The sequence below is a fragment of the Haliotis asinina genome, chromosome 13 (genome assembly GCF_037392515.1).
Source record: "Haliotis asinina isolate JCU_RB_2024 chromosome 13, JCU_Hal_asi_v2, whole genome shotgun sequence".
NCBI lineage: Eukaryota > Metazoa > Mollusca > Gastropoda > Lepetellida > Haliotidae > Haliotis > Haliotis asinina.
In genome coordinates, this window is record NC_090292.1 from 49,255,134 (window position 1) to 49,277,490 (window position 22,357).

Here is a 22,357-nt window from a genome sequence, read left to right on the forward strand (position 1 = left end):
GATGTTGATGTCACTCATTTTTCATAACATATGGAGTTCTATAAAATAACATTTTTTCATCCCTGTGTACATTTTACAGAAGTAAGTCTCTCATTACTACTTATAGAGGTCGCTCAACTTCTATTCCTGTTTCCTGTCTATTTTATTTTTGAATCTATTTACTTTTGGGGTGAGATTTTAATAAACAATCTATCTGTCTGTAAAACTGTTGATGCGTCGTCCAGGCAGTATTCTCTCACTCTTTCATCATACTATACAAATCCGTAAACCGTCACGTGACCAGTTGAGACACTAGCACGATTTATAACGTTATATACATTTTTTGCAGGCTTTCAAATGAAACATCCCATCGAACAGGACTCTTTGTTAGCTGCAGATGAATGACATATCGTAACTGTATGTAGATATTGATTGCCCTCGGACATGGTAGATCTAATAGCCTGACTGTTGAATTTGAACATCTTTTGTTTTTCATTTATTTGTTGTTGCATTCAGCAGAATCGTCCGTCTTCAGTTTTGTTAGTTCGGTAAGATAGAGGTCGAACTGCATGTGTGCGATTTATGATTCTCGGTTGCAGTGTATAAAATACCAAGATATTACAGTCATGTTACGTTATAAATTCAAATCGTGAACTTTTTTTTTAAGTTCCAAGATATAAGAAAATATAATAATAAATTCATTGGAATTACAAGAGAAATTATAAAAAAAGTACATTGACATCCGTTTGTTTATCAGTCCGAACATTTTAATACGATAAATGAAGTTAAACTTCAATTTGTGTTGATTTGTTATGGTAGTGTTATGATGAAGATGGAAATATTAAGGAGTCAAAAACGATTTTGCATCTTGTTACGTTTCTATGCTCCAGTGAGTGAGTGAGTGAGTGAGTGAGTGAGTGAGTGAGTGAGTGAGTGAGTGAGTGAGTGAGTGAGTGAGTGAGTGAGTGAGTGAGTGAGTGAGTGAGTGAGTGAGTGAGTGAGTGAGTGAGTGAGTGACAACGATGGTGTTTCAGATTCTTAAATTCACGAACACGAGCTACACTCCCCAGCAGTTGAAGGCCTGGTGCAAATCCAACTAGGGTCCATGCATGTAGTAAAGGTGCAGTAAGTGCCCCTGGCCCCTAGTGTGGTGATCTACCTTCTGTTGTTAGCGACCTATAGCCTGTTTTTATATTGTATTGTTTTCTATAGTCAAAGTATTTTAGATTTATTTACTAGTTTTATTAAACATCTGTGGTACACTAGTTAGATTTACTGTCCTTTGGCGGCAGCTACTTTGAATTAATTACCTTATTTTCAGCACTATATGCCTGCAATATTGCCGTTGCGATGTAAAATTTTGACTCAATCACTCATGACCTCGAAATCACCCAGATTCGTGATTGCAGAGTAATTGACATCCATTTCTTAGCGGTTCACAGTTTACGAAGTTATTTCCCCTTTCAAGATGAGCGCCTTCAGAACGTAAACACATTTCTGGTTTACTTAGCGCTGACCTAAGAAGTTGTCACAATGGACGACGACGCCCCCCGTGTTGTAGGTAGATGTCAGACCATGTGTCCGGTTGAAGAATTCAAAATGTGAGTAACTAGCTGAGTACATCGTATCAGCTGAATTGTTCAGTTTTCGATCGCTGCCATGGTGTGCACGGTGGTATCACAGTCCCTGAACCACATTATTTTCGCTTCAACCAACCCCTCCCTGCAATGCAGTCTGACTCCCAGTCCCTGAACCTCATTATTTCTCCTACTGCCATGCCCACCCTGCAATGTCGTCTGTTTCACAGTCCTTGAACCACATTATTTTCCCTACTGCCAAGCCCTCCCTGCAATGAAGTCTGTCACTCACTTACTCCCTCACATTATATTCCCTACTGACCAGCTCTCTCTGTGATTGTAAAGCCTTAAATGAAGCAAGTATATCAACACTCCTCGGATATTTGTTACTTATCAACTCATGTTTTTATATTTGATAGCAGTAGACACTTGGGTGAGATACTCTATGTATTTCAATATTCAAAACATAGAAGGATCTGTTTTATAATGTTATTTGCCATTTTATGTTTTAGGTTTTTTTGGTTTTTTTAAAAAAATAGAGTTGATTGACAAACTTTGATAATAAATATGTAGAATAAATAAATAAATTAGCAACCAAGATTGGTAGTGGCTGTATCCTCAAAGGTTTTAAAGTATTGTAAAATTATTGTGATCCAGAGAGGGTGTGTGAGTCTCAAAACAAATATAGTAATTCTAAAAGTCTAAACAAATGACTAGTTGTGTCCTACATAGCAGTATCTGGATTGTCTTGTGACAGAATTTTACAGACTCATTGTAAATAGACGATATCAAACTGGTGGCTTTGGTTAAGTACCAAAACATTTGAAGTGAATTTAAACTTTGCAGGATTTTTAGATGTAGTATTCTTGTAATTTTAATTTTGGCTAGCATTTCTTACACTCGCCAGTGTCTGAAGGGATAGTGTAACTAGGGTCCATGCAGGTAGCAAAGGTACTGTAAGTTCCCATGGTCACTAGTATGGTGATCTGTCTTCAGTTGTTGACGATATATAGCCTAATTTTATATTGTGTTGTCCAAATACATATATCAGGTTTAACTTGCTAGTTTTAGTTATTATAGTTGTTTTACTGTCCTTCGTCAACACATTTTTGTAATGCACATATATTGCATTTCAGCGTTAACCATTCACGTCAAAATATGGCTGAAATATTGCCGATGTGATGTTAAATATTAACTCACTTACTCACTCACTCACTTTAATTTGAGGAATTTGTTATTGGTCAGGAGACAGCGAGAAGGCCTACTGCATCCACTGGAAATACCTCCAAGGTCGAAGCCTGTAGGCAGAGGTCGAGGTCGAGGTCGAGGTCGAGGTCGGGGTAAGGCCAGGTAAGCATCATATGTCATCCAGATGATGGAAAGGCCAAAGTGAAGATCCGGATTAGAATTGGTTTTAAGTAACCCATGCTTGTCGTAAGAGGCTCCTAACGGGACCGGGTGGTCTGTCTTGCTATTAGTTAGGTTCCTAGTATGGTGACCTATCTTCAGTATTGTTGACTATCCATAGACCATTTTTATATTGTATTGTCCAAACAGTTTTATGATGTTTTAGTTACATGCTAGTTTTAAATATATGTTCTTGCTGTTTACTGTCCATTGGCAACATAATTTATTATATGACTTTATTTATCATTACATGGCTGAAATATTGCAGATGTGATTATAAAATTGAACTCAATCACTAGACATGTCCTAAAGACCTTACAAAACGACAACGAAGTGGCTCGTTGTTCAATAACTGTCCTAACATCAACAGACTTCAAGGTGACCTCGCTACTGCTGTGAAGGAATATTCACGTCCGGCTGCAGGTCGTGCTGACCCTGACCCTTCTGCTCTACGGCCTCCCAGAATTCTTCACCAGACAATCAACTTCCTGTTCAGCAAGTGAGTGGGCACATTGATGTAGTAGTTCAGACAGGTAGACGTTGCATAATGATTACTCCCTCAGCGTCTGTGCACAGTGACTGGTCCTTGCATAATGCACATCTTTTGTAGGCAAAACGAAAATGGAAGTAAGGTGATCTTCTTCCACCACAGTTTTATGTTACTGAGTCCTCTTAGGACGTAATCTGATGCAACATGTGGCTTAACAGTAGTGGGACAATACAATGTTGGCCCATGGGAGGAATAACAGGTGTTATTGATACTCCACAATTTCCAAGGAAAACGAATTAATACTGTTTCTGCATATAGGTATTATTCACTCCCATATTAATCTGGAGCAAGGCACAATTTTGTCTTCGCTCACAAGCAAACATAGCTATGATGTCAATTTGCAGGTATTCTGAGAGGGTTGGAGGTATGCCATGTGAGGATTTACGTAAGATATTCGGTAGCATGGTTGTGTGTTCTGGCTCATAATTATTGGGTAGTTATTGTAATAATGAAGTAGAAAGAGCACAGTTGAAATCTTGTAAATGGATTCTTTAGGGTTGGTTCATCTGCATCAGACAATATGGTACTGGGGGAATGTGGGCGTTTGCCTCTACAGCTGGTATACATGTCTAGAGCACTTAAATACTGGTGTCAACTCATCACTTTACCAGTGTTGTCAGATGCTTATGTCCCTTGAAAATGTACTACTTGGGTCACACACATCTGAGATATCTTATTTAGACTTGGGTTGGTTGCATAAAATCTTTCATCTCTTTGTTCCTACAAAGATTGTCAGACAATCTGCAGCAGTCATGGACTTCAAGTTTAAGCACTTCCTCCAAGTGAAACTATTATGGACAGTTCAAATCACTGTTAAATGTAGAACTATATTTCTCAGATGATATTCCTTATTACTTATAGGATTTGCTTATTTTGTAAATGTAAGGGAAAATATTTTATTGAAGGTAAACTTGATGTACTGTTTGTCCATGAAACTGATGATAATCTTTGAAAGAAATATATATACCAGCTTATACCTTATGTTAAGTCTCATTGTGTGGCAAGATATGATGAATTTACTGACATCACGCAATGTTTCTACCTTGCATAGTATATGCTTATATGTCTATAAAGTATGGAAGTTGAGAGCCAACACCACTAGTCCATAAGCACTTAGCCATTGTCGTTACCACTTGTTCACAGCAATGCCTCTATCTGGCATAGTATGCACCTGTATTTATGTAGAGTATGGTCATTGAGAGCCAACACTATCAAACCATCAGCACTTCCGTCTTCCTGTTATTACTGATGTGCTGTATTTATCATACAATGGGTAGTGTTCTCGGCAGGATATAGCCAACAGATATTTTTGGTATCCGTTGGGGTCATATACGGATACCGATGCAAATTAGAGAGGTCATATGCAAAATTTGGGGACTACTTTCACACTGTAAACAAACATGGCGTCACGCCCATCTATCGACGATCATGTCCAGATTGACGGCCGTGGTTACAGTACTGTGAGTGCCTTGATGAGAGAAAATTTGTTTGTTTTTTGTCATTTTTCAAACTAAGTTAATATTTGTTGACAACAATACGCTTTTTACCATAAAAGCTGACTGAGACCTACATGACGTAAAGCAGTCAAATGAGTGATCAGTAGAAAACTGCCTCACCGAGCTTGTGACGTCACATATTACTATGCACATATTTGTGACGTCATAGATATACGGGCACATCTCAGAAAGTTTAGTTTCATGATCTGTGGCAAATGAAATCACATTTTTTTTAAATTTTAGTTTTAAAGGTACAATGACATTGTATGATAAGCAAGCTAAATACAATGTTTATTCCCAATGCAGGATATTAACCATCCCAAAACACACTCGCATGATAACCTATTTTTCTATGCTGCATAGTATTTGTATGTGTTTATATAAAGCATGGATACTGAGAGCAATTACTATAAGTTTATGAGCACTTAGCTTTTGCAGTTTCTACAGGCTAGCTGTAATATCTGTTCATGTATTTATATGTATAGGAGAAAATATGCCTACAAGGTTTTACATTGTCTACCAAAACCGAGGAGAAGTGTTTTCTATGACATATAAACCATCAATGATGGATAATTGCAATGTACAGGATCATTTAATGAAGCTACGGAACAATAACTGAAGCACACATAAAATCAATTTATAGGCAGTAACTATAAGGAGATAGTTTAACCCGACCACCCTCGCTGGCCCTGTGGCCTTGCTGTAGAGTTCCTTCCTATGGATCTGAAATTTGTGGTTCAAATCTTGCTTGGGAAGACTAAGAGTGTAAACTTGAATGATACTTTTCAATTGATTTCAAACACTCATGTATCATTTGAATGTTGATGTCCATATAGTCAGGAAAATTAAAACCTGGGAAGAGGTCTTACTAACGAAAAGTAAAACCTGTCCCTCCAAAACAAAAACCTCATACGCGGTTATTCTAGGGAGACAAGAGATGATCTAATATATATTGAGAAGCACACTTGAGGTTTATATTAAGTGTGCGAACACAGACACACCAGTATTAATCTATTTTTATACCTGTGTCTGCTTTGTTTTTATATGATGACATAAGTATACATAGTGGTATATCATGGGCCTATGGCCTCTTTATTGAATAAATCTATCTGTCTGTCCAAAATTTCCAAACTTCAAAGCGTGGATCATCAAAAGGATCCATAAACAGGTATGAGAATTCTGCTCTCCTCCCCAGGGCTTCTTCTCTCCTGCAGATCTTCCGGTCTACCCAAGGTCTTCTGTTCTCCTGCAGGTCTTGTCCTCCTGGTCTTGTCTTTGTCTTTCCCAGGTTTCTCCCCGGTTGCCCCGTGGGCTTCTCCTGGCCTTCTCGTGATCTTCGGGTCTTCATCGGGTCTTTCTCAGGTCTTCCCTGGGTCTTTTCCTGGTCTTTTCCAGGTCTTCCCCAGGTCTCAGTGTTCGAAAATTAACTGTTTTGGCAAGTAGAAAGTACTTGCTACCTGGTTTAAAAACAGGTAGCAAAATCCCTTAACTGGTAGCAGCATTCTTTCATATTGCTGTTAATTCCTCCCTCTCAGTCCCATTACTGTCTTTGGTATGTATGGAGCTGTGTTAGGTCTCTAGAATGTTTTATCATCCTTACACAATTGTCCATTATTGGAAGTAGTAATGTTACGTTACACATATGAGCACCAAGTTGACTGGTTCACTGTTGCAGTTATTAGTGTCCGACAATAGCCCCAATGAGCATTTCTTTCAGAAAGTAAAATACCAGTATCAGTAAGTCTACGAGTGAAAGTTAACAAATAGAGATTTGTCCTTCGCAAATGTTGCGTAACTGATGAAAGTACGTAGTTTCACCCCAAAATACCAAGTAGCAAGTTTTTTTTAATATGTGTTCTTTTTTCAGGTAGCGAAATATGACTTTGAATATCAAATTTGATACCTCAGAGTGTTAATTTCGAATGCTGGGTCCTCTCCTGGTCTTCCCTTGATGTGGCAAAGTGTATGAATCTCCTGTTTTACATTCCAGTATCATATCCCAGCATCACACACAGGAGCATGACTGGAACCAGGTGTATGACTTCGTGTTTGATCGTCTGAGAGCTGTGCGACAAGATATGGTCATCCAAGATGTTCAAGGCCAGGATGCCATCACAATCCTAGAGGCCTGTGTCAGCTTCCATGTGTATGCAGCATACAGGTGGCCGTGATTTTTTCCTTCTACCGAAAAAGGAACTTTGCCATTTTCCCAGCGATGTTTGTTGTGCTTGAGTAATTGACTCATGTTTCAAGGTCAAATAATTTTCAAGATAAGGAAAACTTATGTGAGGATAGGTAGGTAGACTATAGTAGAATTTCAAGATGTCTTTAAGACATCTCCTCTGTATCTACAAGCTTTAACCTCCGTTTTCCAGCCTATGTGAAGTCTGCGCTCTGCTGATCAGTTCAGATGATTTCTTCCTTTCCGTTCCTTCCCACATGTTAAAATCATTTGGGGTCAGAACTTCTCAGTATGCATCAGCAGTACTTTAGTACTCTCTTCCCTATTTTCTGAAATGCTCTCTCACTTGATGTTTTTAAAATTTATCTCAAGACCTATCACTTTCGGCCATCATAAAACTTACTCAAATTGAAGTAGCCCAGAAAGACCATGTTGTCAATTTTAAAGAAGTTGTAAATCCATACTATTTGTTGTTATGTCACCTGGGTCTTATTCAGTTGTGAGATATATAAGTGGGTGCCTAAAGAAGTTCTTTGTGTATAGTTCCTTGAAAAGAGTTTTCAGTGGATGTTTGTTACAGGTTGTGTGAACATGGGCTTGACAAGTACGACCCTGTGATCAACTCTCAACACACACAGGAGTGCCTGAAGAGGTTGCTGTATCTGTACTCACACACAGACAGTGGGCAGATGGAGGATGTGAAAACCACAAAGTGTTCAGATACTCAGCAGAGGAGTGGCAGACATTCGGTCAGACTAAAAGCCCGAGATTCAAGTGAAAATAGTGAGAGAAAAACACATGACTATCAAGTGTCTGATCAGAGAGTGTGCCAACAGTCTGATTGTAGTTCAACAGACAATAGATCCATGGACAACAGACACACAGCCAACAGAGCATATGATGAGAATTTCCTGGTGGATAATCTGAGAGGGTGTAGTTTGTCAGACACTGAGCCACTAGACAGACACACAGACACAGAAACAGAAATGCCACACCTGAGACAGGCAGAGTTTGAGAGCATCTACCTGCTGTATAACCTTGGCGATGCAGATGCTCTCAGACATTTCCTGCAGCTTCCGAAGTCCTTAAGGTAGGCATTAGCCAACATGTCATCAATTTTTTTGCTGCTGTGTGAGGTCATGTTACTTAACACATGTCACCAGCATTCCTACTGTGTGAGGTCATGTTACTTAACACATGTCACCAGCATTCCTACTGTGTGAGGTCTTGTTAGTTAACACCTGTCATCAATATTGCTGCTGTGAGGGGCTTGTTAGTTAACACCTGTCATTGATAGTCCTGCTTTGTGAGGTCTTGTTAGTTAACACCTGTCATCCATAGTCCTGCTGTGTGAGCTCATGTTAGTTAACACCTGTCATCCATAGTCCTGCTGTGTGAGGTCATGTTAGTTAACACCTGTCATTGATAGTCCTGCTTTGTGAGGTCTTGTTAACACCTGTCATTGATAGTCCTACTTTGTGAGGTCTTATTAGTTAATACCTGTAGTTCTGCTCTGTGTGGTTTTGTTAGTTAACACCTGTCATCAATAGTTCTGCTTTAAGGTCTTGTTAATTAACACCTGTCATTATTAGAAGCTTAACAACTTTGTGGTATTGTTAGTTAACACCTGTGATCAATAATTCTGCTTTGTGGTCTTGTTAGTTAACACCTGTGATCAATAATTCTGCTTTGTGGTCTTGTTAGTTAACACCTGTCATCAATAGTCCTCCTGTGTGAGGTCTTATTAGTTAACACCTGTATTAATAGTTCTGCTTTGTGGTCTTGTTAGTTAACACCAGTCATGAGTAGTTCTGCTTTGTGGTTTTGTTAGTTAACGCCTTCAGTAAACCATGCATGTAAGAGACGACTAACAGGATCAGGTGTTAAAGCTCCCTGACTTTGTTGACACATGTCGTTCTGTCCAAGTTGTGTTGATCATTGCCTCATGCTGTTGATCACTGGATTGTTTAGTTCAGACTCAGTTATTTACAGACCGCCACCATGTAGGAGGAATATTGATGAGTGTGGCTTAAAACTAAACTCACTTACTTGTTATTATAACCTGGAACAACGAAGGTGCTGGGGATATAGAAACGAGTTCCGTCTGTCCATCTGTCACACTTTTTCTGAAGTATATCTCCTAAACTATTTGTGATAACTTAACCAAACTTGGTACACATGTCAAGCATGATGCCTAGATGTGCCCTTTGGGGATCAGACCCAGATATTAATTTTATTATTGGTGGTTTCCATGGAAACATGACTTTGGCTGAGGCTTAGAGGCTGTTATCATGTCTGGAGCATATCTCCTAAACTATACATGCTAGCTTCAAAAAACTTGGTCCACATATCAATCATGATCCCTAGATCCCTTTTGGGGATTAGACTCAGATATGAATTTTATTTTTTGTGGTCTGTACGGAAACATGACTTTGTTTGCAAGTTTGACTTAGACTCAAATTGGTGGTGTGCTCTTTTCTGGAGCTGAACTTTAAAATCTTTCACTATTTCTTCACCAAACTTGGCACATAGATAGGTCTGGTGATACAGTGGTGCCTCTTGGTAGGTTTGGAATTCTGAATAAAGTATTTTTGGCATTTACATTAAAAAGTTCCACCTCGACTGACTTTGGTGGTAGTGTTCTTTCCCATACCAAAACTGTAAAACCTTGCAATACTCTCCTTCCACTCTGCCATATGCACACCAAAACATTGACGTACTGTAGTAATAATTAGTAGACTTATTCGTGGCGAGTATTTTGCCATTGCAGAGTTATTGATGACTTTGTCGTTTTAATAGTTAGCACATCACCCATCAATACACATACTGCAGGACTAATGTATAGAATGGATGCCCGTGGATACATGTATATATATTTACAGCTCCGAGCGAAAAAAAATGAGACACTTACGGAGAGTTGTTGTTTGGTTGCTGTGCAGTGTATTTGAACTTGTTCAGGTAATAATTTGCTGCACTAACAAAAGCATGACGTTCTCGGCATTAATCTCCCTGTCTTTGGTCGGATCACATGATGACACTGTAGGAGACAATTTCCAAGTTAGTGACATGTTCGGTTTATCACTACCTTCGACAATCTTTCTGTGAAATCAGAAATTAGGAAATCTGGGAGTGATACATGCATAGTTTTGTTTGTATCTTTGTTGTTGAACACAGCTGGGAACTGAGGGCATGTGTCAACCAAGTGAGTGAGCACACAACCTGTTCCCGTAATTTCTTTTTACAAGCATACGTTGCTGAAGATCAATTCTAACCCAGAGATCTTCACAGGTCCCAAGAGTAGGGGCATATCGAGAGAAGACAGAAAGATGAAAATTCTGGTGTAAGGAGGTATAGATTATCAATATGCATGTTGTTATTGATTGTGTTTCCATGTTTTCCCCAGATGCCAGATACTTCCTCATATAGCCTACCAGATCAGCATCAGTTATCTACTTGGCAACACGCTCCGAGTCCTCCGTCTCGCTGCTCGGCTTCCCAGCATCCTCTGTCTGTGTGTCCTGCATCGCCATCTTGCCAACATACAGGCGTGAGTGTATCTACATATGAACATGTCAGAAAGTATGTGAGGTGGCAGGGTGGCCAAGTGGTGAAAGTATTTGCTCATCACACCGAAGACCTGGTTTCGAGTTCTTACATGTGTACAATGAGTGAAACTCATTTCTGGTGAAGAATGATGACAAATTTTTGGGATATACATCTTAACTTCTAACATGCTCATCAAGGAAACCCATTTCTGGTCTTCACCACTGTGATATTGCTGGAATATTGTGAAAAGCAATCTAAAACTGAACTCACTGGCTCACTCACTCACTCACTCACTCACTCACTCAGACGATATAGAGTGAGTGAGTATAGTTTTACGCCACTTTTAGCAATATCCCACCAATATCATGACGAGCTCCAGAAATGGTCTTCACCAACTGTACCCATGTGGGGAAGTCAAACCCGGATCTTTGGTGTGAAGAGCGGACACTTTAGCCACAAGGCCACACTACTGACCCTGTGTTGATGATGATAAGGATGTAAGAGTGATGGTGGTGTGATGATGGTGATGATGACGATGATGATGATGATGGCAATGGTGATGTCAGAGTAATGGTGGTGTGATGATGATGGTGAAGTAATCAGATGCTGCTGATGACAGAATGATGATGATGATGATGATGGTGATGGTGATGTCAGTGTAATGGCGGTGTGATGATGATGGTGATGTAATCAGATGCTCCCGATGACAGAGTGATGATGATGATGATGATGATGATGGTGATGATGATGATGATGATGATGATGGTGATGATGGTGATGGTGATGTCAGAGTAATGGTGGTGTGATGATGGTGAAGTAATCAGATGCTCCCGATGACAGAGTGATGATGATGATGATGATGATGGTGATGGTAATGTCAGAGTAATGGCGGTGTGATGATGATGGTGAAGTAATCAGATGCTCCCGATGACAGAGTGATGATGATGATGATGATGATGATGGTGATGGTGATGTCAGTGTAATGGCGGTGTGATGATGATGGTGAAGTAATCAGATGCTCCCGATGACAGAGTGATGATGATGATGATGATGATGGTGATGATGATAATGATGATGATGGTGATGGTGATGTTTAGTGTAATGGTGGTGTGATGATGATGGTGAAGTAATCAGATGCTCCCGATGACAGAGTGATGATGATGATGGTGATGATGGTGATGGTGATGGTGATGTCAGTGTAATGGCGGTGTGATGATGATGGTGAAGTAATCAGATGCTCCCGATGACAGAGTGATGATGATGATGATGATGATGATGATGATGTCAGAGTAATGGTGATGTGATGATGATGGTGAAGTAATCAGATGCTCCCGATGACAGAGTGATGATGATGATGGTGATGATGGTGATGGTGATGGTGATGTCAGTGTAATGGCGGTGTGATCATGATGGTGAAGTAATCAGATGCTCCCGATGACAGAGTGATGATGATGATGGTGATGATGGTGATGGTGATGGTGATGTCAGTGTAATGGCGGTGTGATGATGATGGTGAAGTAATCAGATGCTCCCGATGACAGAGTGATGATGATGATGGTGATGATGGTGATGGTGATGGTGATGTCAGTGTAATGGCGGTGTGATGATGATGGTGAAGTAATCAGATGCTCCCGATGACAGAGTGATGATGATGATGATGATGGTGATGATGGTGATGGTGATGATGGTGATGGTGATGTCAGAGTAATGGTGGTGTGATGATGATGGTGAAGTAATCCGATGCTCCCGATGACAGAGTGATGATGATGATGATGATGATGGTGATGATGGTGATGGTGATGGTGATGTCAGTGTAATGGTGGTGTGATGATGATGGTGAAGTAATCAGATGCTCCCGATGACAGAGTGATGATGATGATGATGATGATGATGATGATGATGATGATGATGATGTCAGAGTAATGGTGATGTGATGATGGTGAAGTAATCAGATGCTCCCGATGACAGAGTGATGATGATGATGGTGATGATGGTGATGGTGATGGTGATGTCAGTGTAATGGTGGTGTGATGATGATGGTGAAGTAATCAGATGCTCCCGATGACAGAGTGATGATGATGATGATGATGATGATGATGATGGTGATGGTGATGGTGATGTTTAGTGTAATGGTGGTGTGATGATGATGGTGAAGTAATCAGATGCTCCCGATGACAGAGTGATGATGATGATGGTGATGATGGTGATGGTGATGGTGATGTCAGTGTAATGGCGGTGTGATGATGATGGTGAAGTAATCAGATGCTCCCGATGACAGAGTGATGATGATGATGATGATGATGATGATGATGATGATGATGTCAGAGTAATGGTGATGTGATGATGATGGTGAAGTAATCAGATGCTCCCGATGACAGAGTGATGATGATGATGGTGATGATGGTGATGGTGATGGTGATGTCAGTGTAATGGCGGTGTGATGATGATGGTGAAGTAATCAGATGCTCCCGATGACAGAGTGATGATGATGATGGTGATGATGGTGATGGTGATGGTGATGTCAGTGTAATGGCGGTGTGATGATGATGGTGAAGTAATCAGATGCTCCCGATGACAGAGTGATGATGATGATGATGATGGTGATGGTGATGATGGTGATGGTGATGTCAGAGTAATGGTGGTGTGATGATGATGGTGAAGTAATCCGATGCTCCCGATGACAGAGTGATGATGATGATGATGATGATGGTGATGATGGTGATGGTGATGGTGATGTCAGTGTAATGGCGGTGTGATGATGATGGTGAAGTAATCAGATGCTCCCGATGACAGAGTGATGATGATGATGATGATGGTGATGATGGTGATGGTGATGGTGATGTCAGAGTAATGGTGGTGTGATGATGATGGTGAAGTAATCCGATGCTCCTGATGACAGAGTGATGATGGTGATGATGGTGATGGTGATGTCAGTGTAATGGCGGTGTGATGATGATGGTGATGTAATCAGATGCTCCCAATGACAGAGTGATGATGATGATGATGATGATGATGGTGATGATGATGATGGTGATGTAATCAGATGCTCCCGATGACAGAGTGATGATGATGATGATGATGATGGTGATGGTGATGTCAGAGTAATGGTGGTGTGATGATGATGGTGATGTAATCAGATGCTCCCGATGACAGAGTGATGATGATGATGATGATGATGGTGATGGTGATGTCAGAGTAATGGTGGTGTGATGATGATGGTGAAGTAATCAGATGCTCCCGATGACAGAGTGATGATGATGGTGATGATGGTGATGGTGATGTCAGAGTAATGGTGGTGTGATGATGATGGTGAAGTAATCAGATGCTCCCGATGACAGAGTGATGATGATGATGATGGTGATGGTGATGGTGATGATGATGATGATGGTGATGATGATGATGATGGTGATGGTGATGGTGATGTCAGAGTAATGGTGGTTTGATGATGATGGTGAAGTAATCAGATGCTCCTGATGACAGAGTGATGATGGTGATGGTGATGGTGATGTTTAGTGTAGTGGTGGTGTGATGATGATGGTGATGTAATCAGATGCTGTCGATGACAGAGTGATGATGATGATGATGGTGATGATGATGGTGATGTCAGAGTAATGGCGGTGTGATGATGATGGTGATGTAATCAGATGCTGTCGATGGCAGAGTGATGATGATGATGGTGATGATGATGATGGTGATGTCAGAGTAATGGTGGTGTGATGATGATGGTGATGGTGATGTCAGAGTAATGGTGGTGTGATGATGATGGTGATGTAATCAGATGCTCCCGATGACAGAGTGATGATGATGATGGTGATGATGGTGATGGTGATGGTGATGTCAGTGTAATGGTGGTGTGATGATGATGGTGAAGTAATCAGATGCTCCCGATGACAGAGTGATGATGATGGTGATGGTGATGTCAGAGTAATGGTGGTGTGATGATGATGGTGATGTAATCAGATGCTCCCGATGACAGAGTGATGATGATGATGATGGTGATGGTGATGTCAGAGTAATGGTGGTGTGATGATGATGGTGATGTAATCAGATGCTCCCGATGGCAGAGTGATGATGATGATGGTGATGATGATGATGGTGATGTCAGAGTAATGGTGGTGTGATGATGATGGTGATGTGATCAGATGCTCCCGATGGCAGAGTGATGATGATGATGGTGATGATTGTGATGGTGATGTTTAGTGTAATGGTGGTGTGATGATGATGATGATGGTGATGTCAGAGTAATGGTGGTGTGATGATGATGGTGATGTAATCAGATGCTCCCGATGGCAGAGTGATGATGATGATGGTGATGTCAGAGTAATGGTGGTGTGATGATGATGGTGATGGTGATGTCAGAGTAATGGTGGTGTGATTATGATGGTGATGTAATCAGATGCTGTCGATGGCAGAGTGATGATGATGATGGTGATGATGGTGATGGTGATGTCAGAGTAATGGTGGTGTGATGATGATGGTGATGTAATCAGATGCTGTCGATGGCAGAGTGATGATGATGATCAAGATGATGATGATGATGGCAATGGTGATGTAAAAGTGTTGGGGGTGTGATAATTTTGTAATGATTCTGAAAAAGGTGTGGTGAAATGGGATTTAACTTTGCACTAAAGATTATTTTGTTCATATGATGGCACTTATGCATGTGCATTGGTGGCTGATTGTATTAGCCCAGACTTAATTAGTGCTGGCTCACTGAGATACCGTGCCCACAGTTAGGCATGAATACATCACTCAGACACATTATACTGACTCTGATTACGTGTACCCATTGATGGCGAGCAGCTGGCATGACCAGTATGTAGCATGTTTTAATGTCTTGTGGCATGACGCAGCATGAAATCAAACCCATGACCTCACACACTAGGGCCAGAAGCTCTAACCACTTCACCACTTTACGCCAAAGATGGTTGGACTTACGGAATCTAAGATACAGGAGATTACTTTGTTTGCAAATGAAATGAGACAAAATTATTTGTGTTTTTGTTCACATTAGTGTGACATCAGTTTTGTTGGTTGTTTCATGCCACACTCTGCAATATTCCAGCTATGTGGCGGCAGTTTGCAGCCATTCCAGTGGAAAGAAATCACATCCTCTCTAGGGATGTAAGAATGATAATGATGAATATGATAATGAATATGATGATGATGATGATGATGATGTGCCGCAAACAGGTACGGTCTGCGGGCGATGTGCGTAGCCTACAGCAGCAAGAACTCCAGTTTCCCTGTGAGTCGACTGGTCCAGCTTCTGGGCTGGGACACAGAGGCAGAAGCAGAGGAAGAATGCCGAACCCGGGGCCTCACCGTCAGGGATGGGAAGGTCACATTCCTCAAGGGAAACTTCACACCTGCTGAGAAGGTTTGACATCTCCGAATGTCTCAGCCATGAATTCAATAAATGATGAAACTTTGCATAAAAATACTGCTGTTCACATTTGCACATGCTGTTCAGCAATCTGAATCTTGATCCTTGTTCAGTTCAGCTGCGTAAAGTTTGCAGCTGGTTCCATCAAGTTTGTGGAGAAATTCACAATTGGTGTAACTTAGTGAGTTGACAGGTAGTATAGTAAATCTTGAGTTGATTGTATTAAGAAGCAAAAGTTCTGAGCACAGGATCCAGCAGTTTTCTACGTACAGCTGGTATAAGGTTGTAACCAGGAACTTTATCTATGAGCTTGTTGAGATCCTGCACACATGCACACTGATGCTCACACACAGGCAAACACGCACAAACAGACAAACACACACAGACTAACTCACAGACTAACTCACAGACACAGAACCATACATGCAAACATACACACAAATTAACCCAGACACAAAAGTACACACAGACATACACTTACAGACTAACTCACAGACACAGAACCATACATGCAAACATACACACATATTAACCCAGACACAAAAGTACACACAGACATACACTTACAGACTAACTCACAGACACAGAACCATACTTGCAAACATACACACAAATTAACCCAGAGACAAAGGTACACACAGACATACACTTACAGACTAACTCACAGACACAGAACCATACATGCAAACATACACACAAATTAACCCAGAGACAAAGGTACACACAGACATACACTTACAGACTAACTCACAGACACAGAAACATACATGCAAACATACACACAAATTAACCCAGACACAAAAGTACACACAGACATACACTTACAGACTAACTCACAGACACAGAACCATACATGCAAACATACACACAAATTAACCCAGAGACAAAGGTACACACAGACATACACTTACAGACTAACTCACAGACACAGAAACATACATGCAAACATACACACAAATTAACCCAGACACAAAGGTACACACAGACATACACTTACAGACTAACTCACAGACACAGAACCATACATGCAAACATACACACAAATTAACCCAGAGACAAAGGTACACACAGACATACACTTACAGACTAACACAAGAAACACAAACATACACACTAAAACACACACAAACATACACACAAATTAACCCAGAGACAAAGGTACACACAGACATACACTTACAGACTAACACAAGAAACACAAACATACCCACTAAAACACACACAAACATACACACTAAAACACACACAAACATACACACTAAAACACACACAAACATACACACTAAAACACACACAGATTAACATGTGTAAACAGGCACAGCTCCCATGGCTGAAAGCTGAGAATACACAATGCCACAATGAACATGGTCAAATGTCTTATTGGTCATGTAATAGTGATGGTCATTGGTTTCCAGAGGCCCATCCTGACCTGGAATTCTGCCTGTCTGTGTGACAGGGTGCAATTTCTGTAGTGCATACTTAATTATTTACTGACCGTCACCAAATAACTTGAGATTTGCTTAGTGCGGAGCTAAACAGCTAACCAAAAACATCATGTTTCAGACCCAGTCTTCGAGATGGGAGTTCCTGGAGGGCAAGCTGTGCTGTGTGTCACTACCCCGACTGCTTTTGGGAGACACATGACATTAGACCCATCCATTTGGAAAAGTCAAGGCACATGTGACAAGATGAGATGAGAGTGCAAGCTGTGTCACTGCCATGCTGAGAGACCCATGGTTCCAGATATTCCCACAAACAACAGCGATATCAGACTCTCCTACCAGTTACAGAGAGATGTCCGACTAGCACTTACAACAATGGTGTCAGATTCTCCCACCATCAACAGTGATATTGGACTGTTGCACCATGAACAGCGATGTCAGACTCTCCCACGAACAACAGCTTCCACCAACATCACTGATCTAGCAAGGGTGATGTCAGACTCTCCCACGAACAACAGCTTCCACCAACATCACTGATCTAGCAAGGGTGATGTCAGACTCTCCCACGAACAACAGCTTCCACCAACATCACTGATCTAGCAAGGGTGATGTCAGACTCTCCCACGAACAACAGCTTCCACCAACATCACTGATCTAGCAAGAGTGATGTCAGACTCACCCACGAACAACAGCTTCCACCAACATCACTGATCTAGCAAGGGTGATGTCAGACTCTCCCACGAACAACAGCTTCCACCAACATCACTGATCTAAGACCCTTCCCCTAGCAAGAGTGACCCAATAAGTGCAATGTCACAGGGAAGTGAGATAAAGTACTTCCTCTTATGAGGGTGATATTCGATGCTCCATCTGATCATGATTTGATTTTACGTTTGCGAATGTAAATGTATTTTTCTTCAATGGCAGCAATCATTCTTGGTATACAGGAATTGTTTAAACTGAGTTTAGATATTTTATCGAAGTGATTTACATAAACATTTTAAAAGAATATCTTTTAAAACATTTCATGAATATTCATACACTATACATTATGGTTACCTTTTATCAAATTTGAGTGGCTCAGTTTACAAACAAATATGTTCAGATTGTGCAAAATTTGTATTGTGTAAAATCTTATGATTTGTTGGTGTGCAATGTATACTACCCATCAAAAGTTTAGACTCGCCTAAAAAACCAACTAAATGTTCCTTTTGATGGGTAGTATAGGTTAGGTTTGCCATTAGAGGCAACTATGTTTGTACTAACAGGATCTGGTGGTGTGGCTCTCTGACTTGATTGACAGTAGTCATCGGTTCCCAATTGTGCAGATCGATGCTCATATTGTTGGTCACTGGATTGTCTGGTGCAGACTCGATTGTATACAGACCTCTGCCATATGGCTGGAATATTGCTGGGTGTGGCGTAAAACTAAAGTCACGCACTCACTCACTCACTAGTTTAGGTTGAAACAAATGATATGTGTCAAAATATTTTTTGTAAATAAAGGAACAAGTATATATGTTTTATATTCAGTGTTCCCCTCTGCTTTTTTTGGTGTATGAGACAGTGTCTCCAGGCGAGGAGACTGTCAAGAGCTGCTTTAGCTGCATCATTGTCTTTTGCGTTACCTACTGTGTCTGCTTAACCTGGTAAGCAACACAGGAGGATGGCATATTGTCCTACAGAAGTATTGTCACGGAATGGCATTTTGAAGGGAAGGCTATGAATCTGAAAAAAATATGAAGTTTTGGGAAGCACCTTGTCTTATCAGACTGCGTGGGTGCGTTGGGTGAGCTGATTAAAACACCAGACTACTGATCCAGTGATGTTGACGTGGCGGGATCGAGCCCACCTGTGACTGGGTGTAAAAACCTTGGACTCAACTTTGTAGACTTTTTCAGTGTTGTCACAACTCCTAGTGTACAGTACACAACACTGTGTCCGTAAAGAACCCATGAATTCGTTGGTACATGACCAGATGGTGGCCACACGAATACATGCAAACACCCAGTTGCGGGCACAGCAACGTGCAGTAAACTTGAAATACGTGTCCCTGTACACCCGACTGTGAATTGGATAATTGGATACCTCGTTAGGATGAGAGAGCCACAATAAACTCTCGGTGCACCTAGGGGCAGCATGAGTTGTATACTCCTGACAAAGTTGATACGTACTATAATACGATGACGTTGAGACTGACATCCAATGATCGAGGGAAAGAAATACCAGTGCCTTGAGCAAGCAGGAATTCCATGGATAGTTCCACGATAGCAAGGAAGATTGGTCTCATAAAGGGGTGTGACCAAAGCAGACCTCATTGGTCAACGCTTGCTATCGTCCGCCATTTGTGTCAAGATCGTTTAGTTGAGGGTCATAATCGGCTTTCAATCTACTTGTAGAAATAACAATAAAGAACTGGTAGGTGTCATGGGCGTTGATCGATAGGCGAATCACCCACGATTTTGTTTAGATGAAGTTTTAATCGATTGGAAGCGATGGTAGCGTAGCGATCGGCAAAACAGCAGGGTGGGGTACACCGAAGTGTCCGGCCTTGCCTAGATGTATTGTACTGTGAAGCGATTTCAAGTTGGGGGTCATCTCAAGCCTTTTTATATTTTTAAAAAAATCTTTAATCCTTGCAATGACACGAAGACCTGTGGAGACCGGTACATGTCAAGCTTCTTTGAGACAAGCGAATCTATGGGATTCGTGTGGATTTTAGATATGGTAGTTTCTTCTTCCAACTAGTTATCTATAGCAACTCTTTCTTCATGATGTCCTCATCACAGAGTTGAGACCCGTCTTCGTGTACGAGTATCTTCCTTAATACAGGTAGACTATATATACATGATGTTGTAGATTATCCCTGCTTAAAAGCACACGGTCTTAATAACTCATGCTGGCCTAGCCTGCAACGTACACATGGACTTTCGGCCGTGTGCTCCTCGGAGCGCGGGTTATCCACAAGTCAACATGATAAAGAGTGAGCTTTCTACACAGCGTCTTTGTGGAAGCGTTAGTGTCTAAATGGTTTTGACAAGAACAACTTTTATCTGATCAGTGGACATGACCAAGTCTCTCCATATTGTTTACTTAAAGACCTTGTGTGATCAGTATATCTGTCTTAGTTTGTCTACCGAAGACAGACCTTTATTGCAGGTACGTTTTTAGTGAGTGGGTGAGTGGCATAAAATTTATAACCACACTGACACTAATTCTGCCATATCACGATTTTGAAAGTTATCAATTCATGATAAACGCAATTTCTTTATATAAACCTGTCAAGGAAGGACAGCAAAACCAATGAACAGAATTGAAAAAGAAGACTGGCATCTCTCTCTAAGATATGAGGTAGGTTTTTAGCCAAAAGCAATGTGACACCGCGTGCAGCGCATTACTTTATTCTATTCGTGGTCGAGATTCAGATCAGCCTTTGGCTTGCTCGGCTTGCTAGATCTTGCAAGGGCTGAGGACAGAATTTATCTTATTCGTCGTTAAGGGATCACCGAGTTTCAGAAGGTACTCCGGTGAGGTTGCCATTTCAGCCAAAGTGGTGTTGCTCACAATCGAACCGACTGTCACCACATATACCTCGGCCCTTGCTTTCAACACCTCAAGGTCATGTTGGAGACTGGATTTATCCTTGTACATACCATCAGTGAAGAGCAAAACGATGTTGTCTGCATCAGCCCTGTCACCGTTGTTGTCCGTGAAGACATCAGAAGCCGAGAGTTTTAAAGCACTTGAGATGTTGCTTCCTCCGCCCTCCCCATGGTGTGATTCTATAGCTGTGAGAATTCTTGTGTTATTGTAATGGGCATTCAGATAGAAACTGACTTTAGCCGCTTTGGCGAAAGACAGGAAAGCGACATTGTTGCTCTTTTGGCTGATATCAAGGCCTTTGACAATGTTGAGGATGAAATCCTTCATCTTCTGGTAATCGCTCTTCATGATGGAGGAAGATACATCCTCTATGATCAGGACATCCAAGGAGGCAGGGAGACATTCTGCAAGCAGGAAGGTGTGTCTGAATTATACATAACCGTAACATGTCACTAATGGAGCACTCACTTTTGTTACATGGATCGTACATCATTGTTACATGGATCGTACACCATTGTTACATGGATCGTACATCATCGTTACATGGATCATGCATCATTGTTACCTTTGTTTTTCCGCAATACACCTGTTCCATGGACCGTACAACATTGTTACATGTATCATGCGCTGTTGGTACACCTTTGTTTTTGTGCAATACACCATTGTTACATGGACCGTACACCATCGTTACATGGATCTTACACCGTTCTTACATGGATCCTACACCATTCTTACATGGATCATACGTCATTGTTACACTGACCGTACACCATTGTTACATGTATCATACGCCATTGTTACACGTTTGTTTTTGTGCATTACACCATTGTTACATGGATCGTACATCATTGTTACATGGATCGTACACCATTGTTACATGTATGATACGCCGTTGTTACACCTTTGTTTTTGTGCAATACACCGTTAAGTGAGTGAGTGAGTTGATATTTAATGTCACACAGACAATATTTCAACCATAATGTGACGAGAACCATAACAGTGAATGGTAATTTACTGTCCACGAAGGACAGTAAAACAACTAGATTTTCACAGATATTTATAACTAGTAATTAAATCTAAAACAGATTAACTACAGAGGACGCTACAATATGAAAACGGACTTTAGACCGCCAACAACTGCAATACACCATTGTTACATGGGTCTTACACCACGGTTCTTCCGCAATAC

General features: G+C 41.0%; 2 protein-coding genes across 2 annotated transcripts; one reads left to right on the forward strand and one right to left on the reverse strand.

The window, feature by feature from the left end:
- Positions 1–1,409: 1,409 nt before the first annotated feature.
- On the forward strand, positions 1,410–19,091 carry LOC137259840 (SAC3 domain-containing protein 1-like). Its single transcript, XM_067797464.1, has 8 exons — positions 1,410–1,580; positions 2,802–2,906; positions 3,334–3,462; positions 7,000–7,170; positions 7,772–8,281; positions 10,595–10,738; positions 15,931–16,117; positions 17,687–19,091. The coding sequence occupies exons 1-8, from the start codon at positions 1,513–1,515 to the stop codon at positions 17,765–17,767; spliced, it is 1,395 nt and encodes a 464-aa protein (XP_067653565.1). The 5' UTR covers positions 1,410–1,512; the 3' UTR covers positions 17,768–19,091.
- Positions 19,092–21,015: 1,924 nt separating this feature from the next.
- On the reverse strand, positions 21,016–21,941 carry LOC137259636 (cartilage matrix protein-like). The gene is made up of 2 exons (XM_067797247.1): positions 21,932–21,941; positions 21,016–21,572 (listed from the first exon to the last, which is right to left on the reverse strand). Exons 1-2 carry the CDS (start codon positions 21,939–21,941, stop codon positions 21,016–21,018), a joined length of 567 nt encoding a protein of 188 aa, XP_067653348.1.
- Between the last annotated feature and the right edge of the window lie 416 nt (positions 21,942–22,357).

Excerpts from the sequence above, each read along its gene's own strand:
- LOC137259840 (XM_067797464.1), top strand. The coding sequence starts at position 1,513 with ATGGACGACGACGCCCCCCGTGTTGTAGGTAGATGTCAGACCATGTGT. Across the intron at positions 3,463-6,999 it reads ATCAACTTCCTGTTCAGCAA|TATCATATCCCAGCATCACA; the intron begins GTGAGTGGGCAC and ends TTTACATTCCAG. Across the intron at positions 8,282-10,594 it reads CAGCTTCCGAAGTCCTTAAG|ATGCCAGATACTTCCTCATA; the intron begins GTAGGCATTAGC and ends TGTTTTCCCCAG.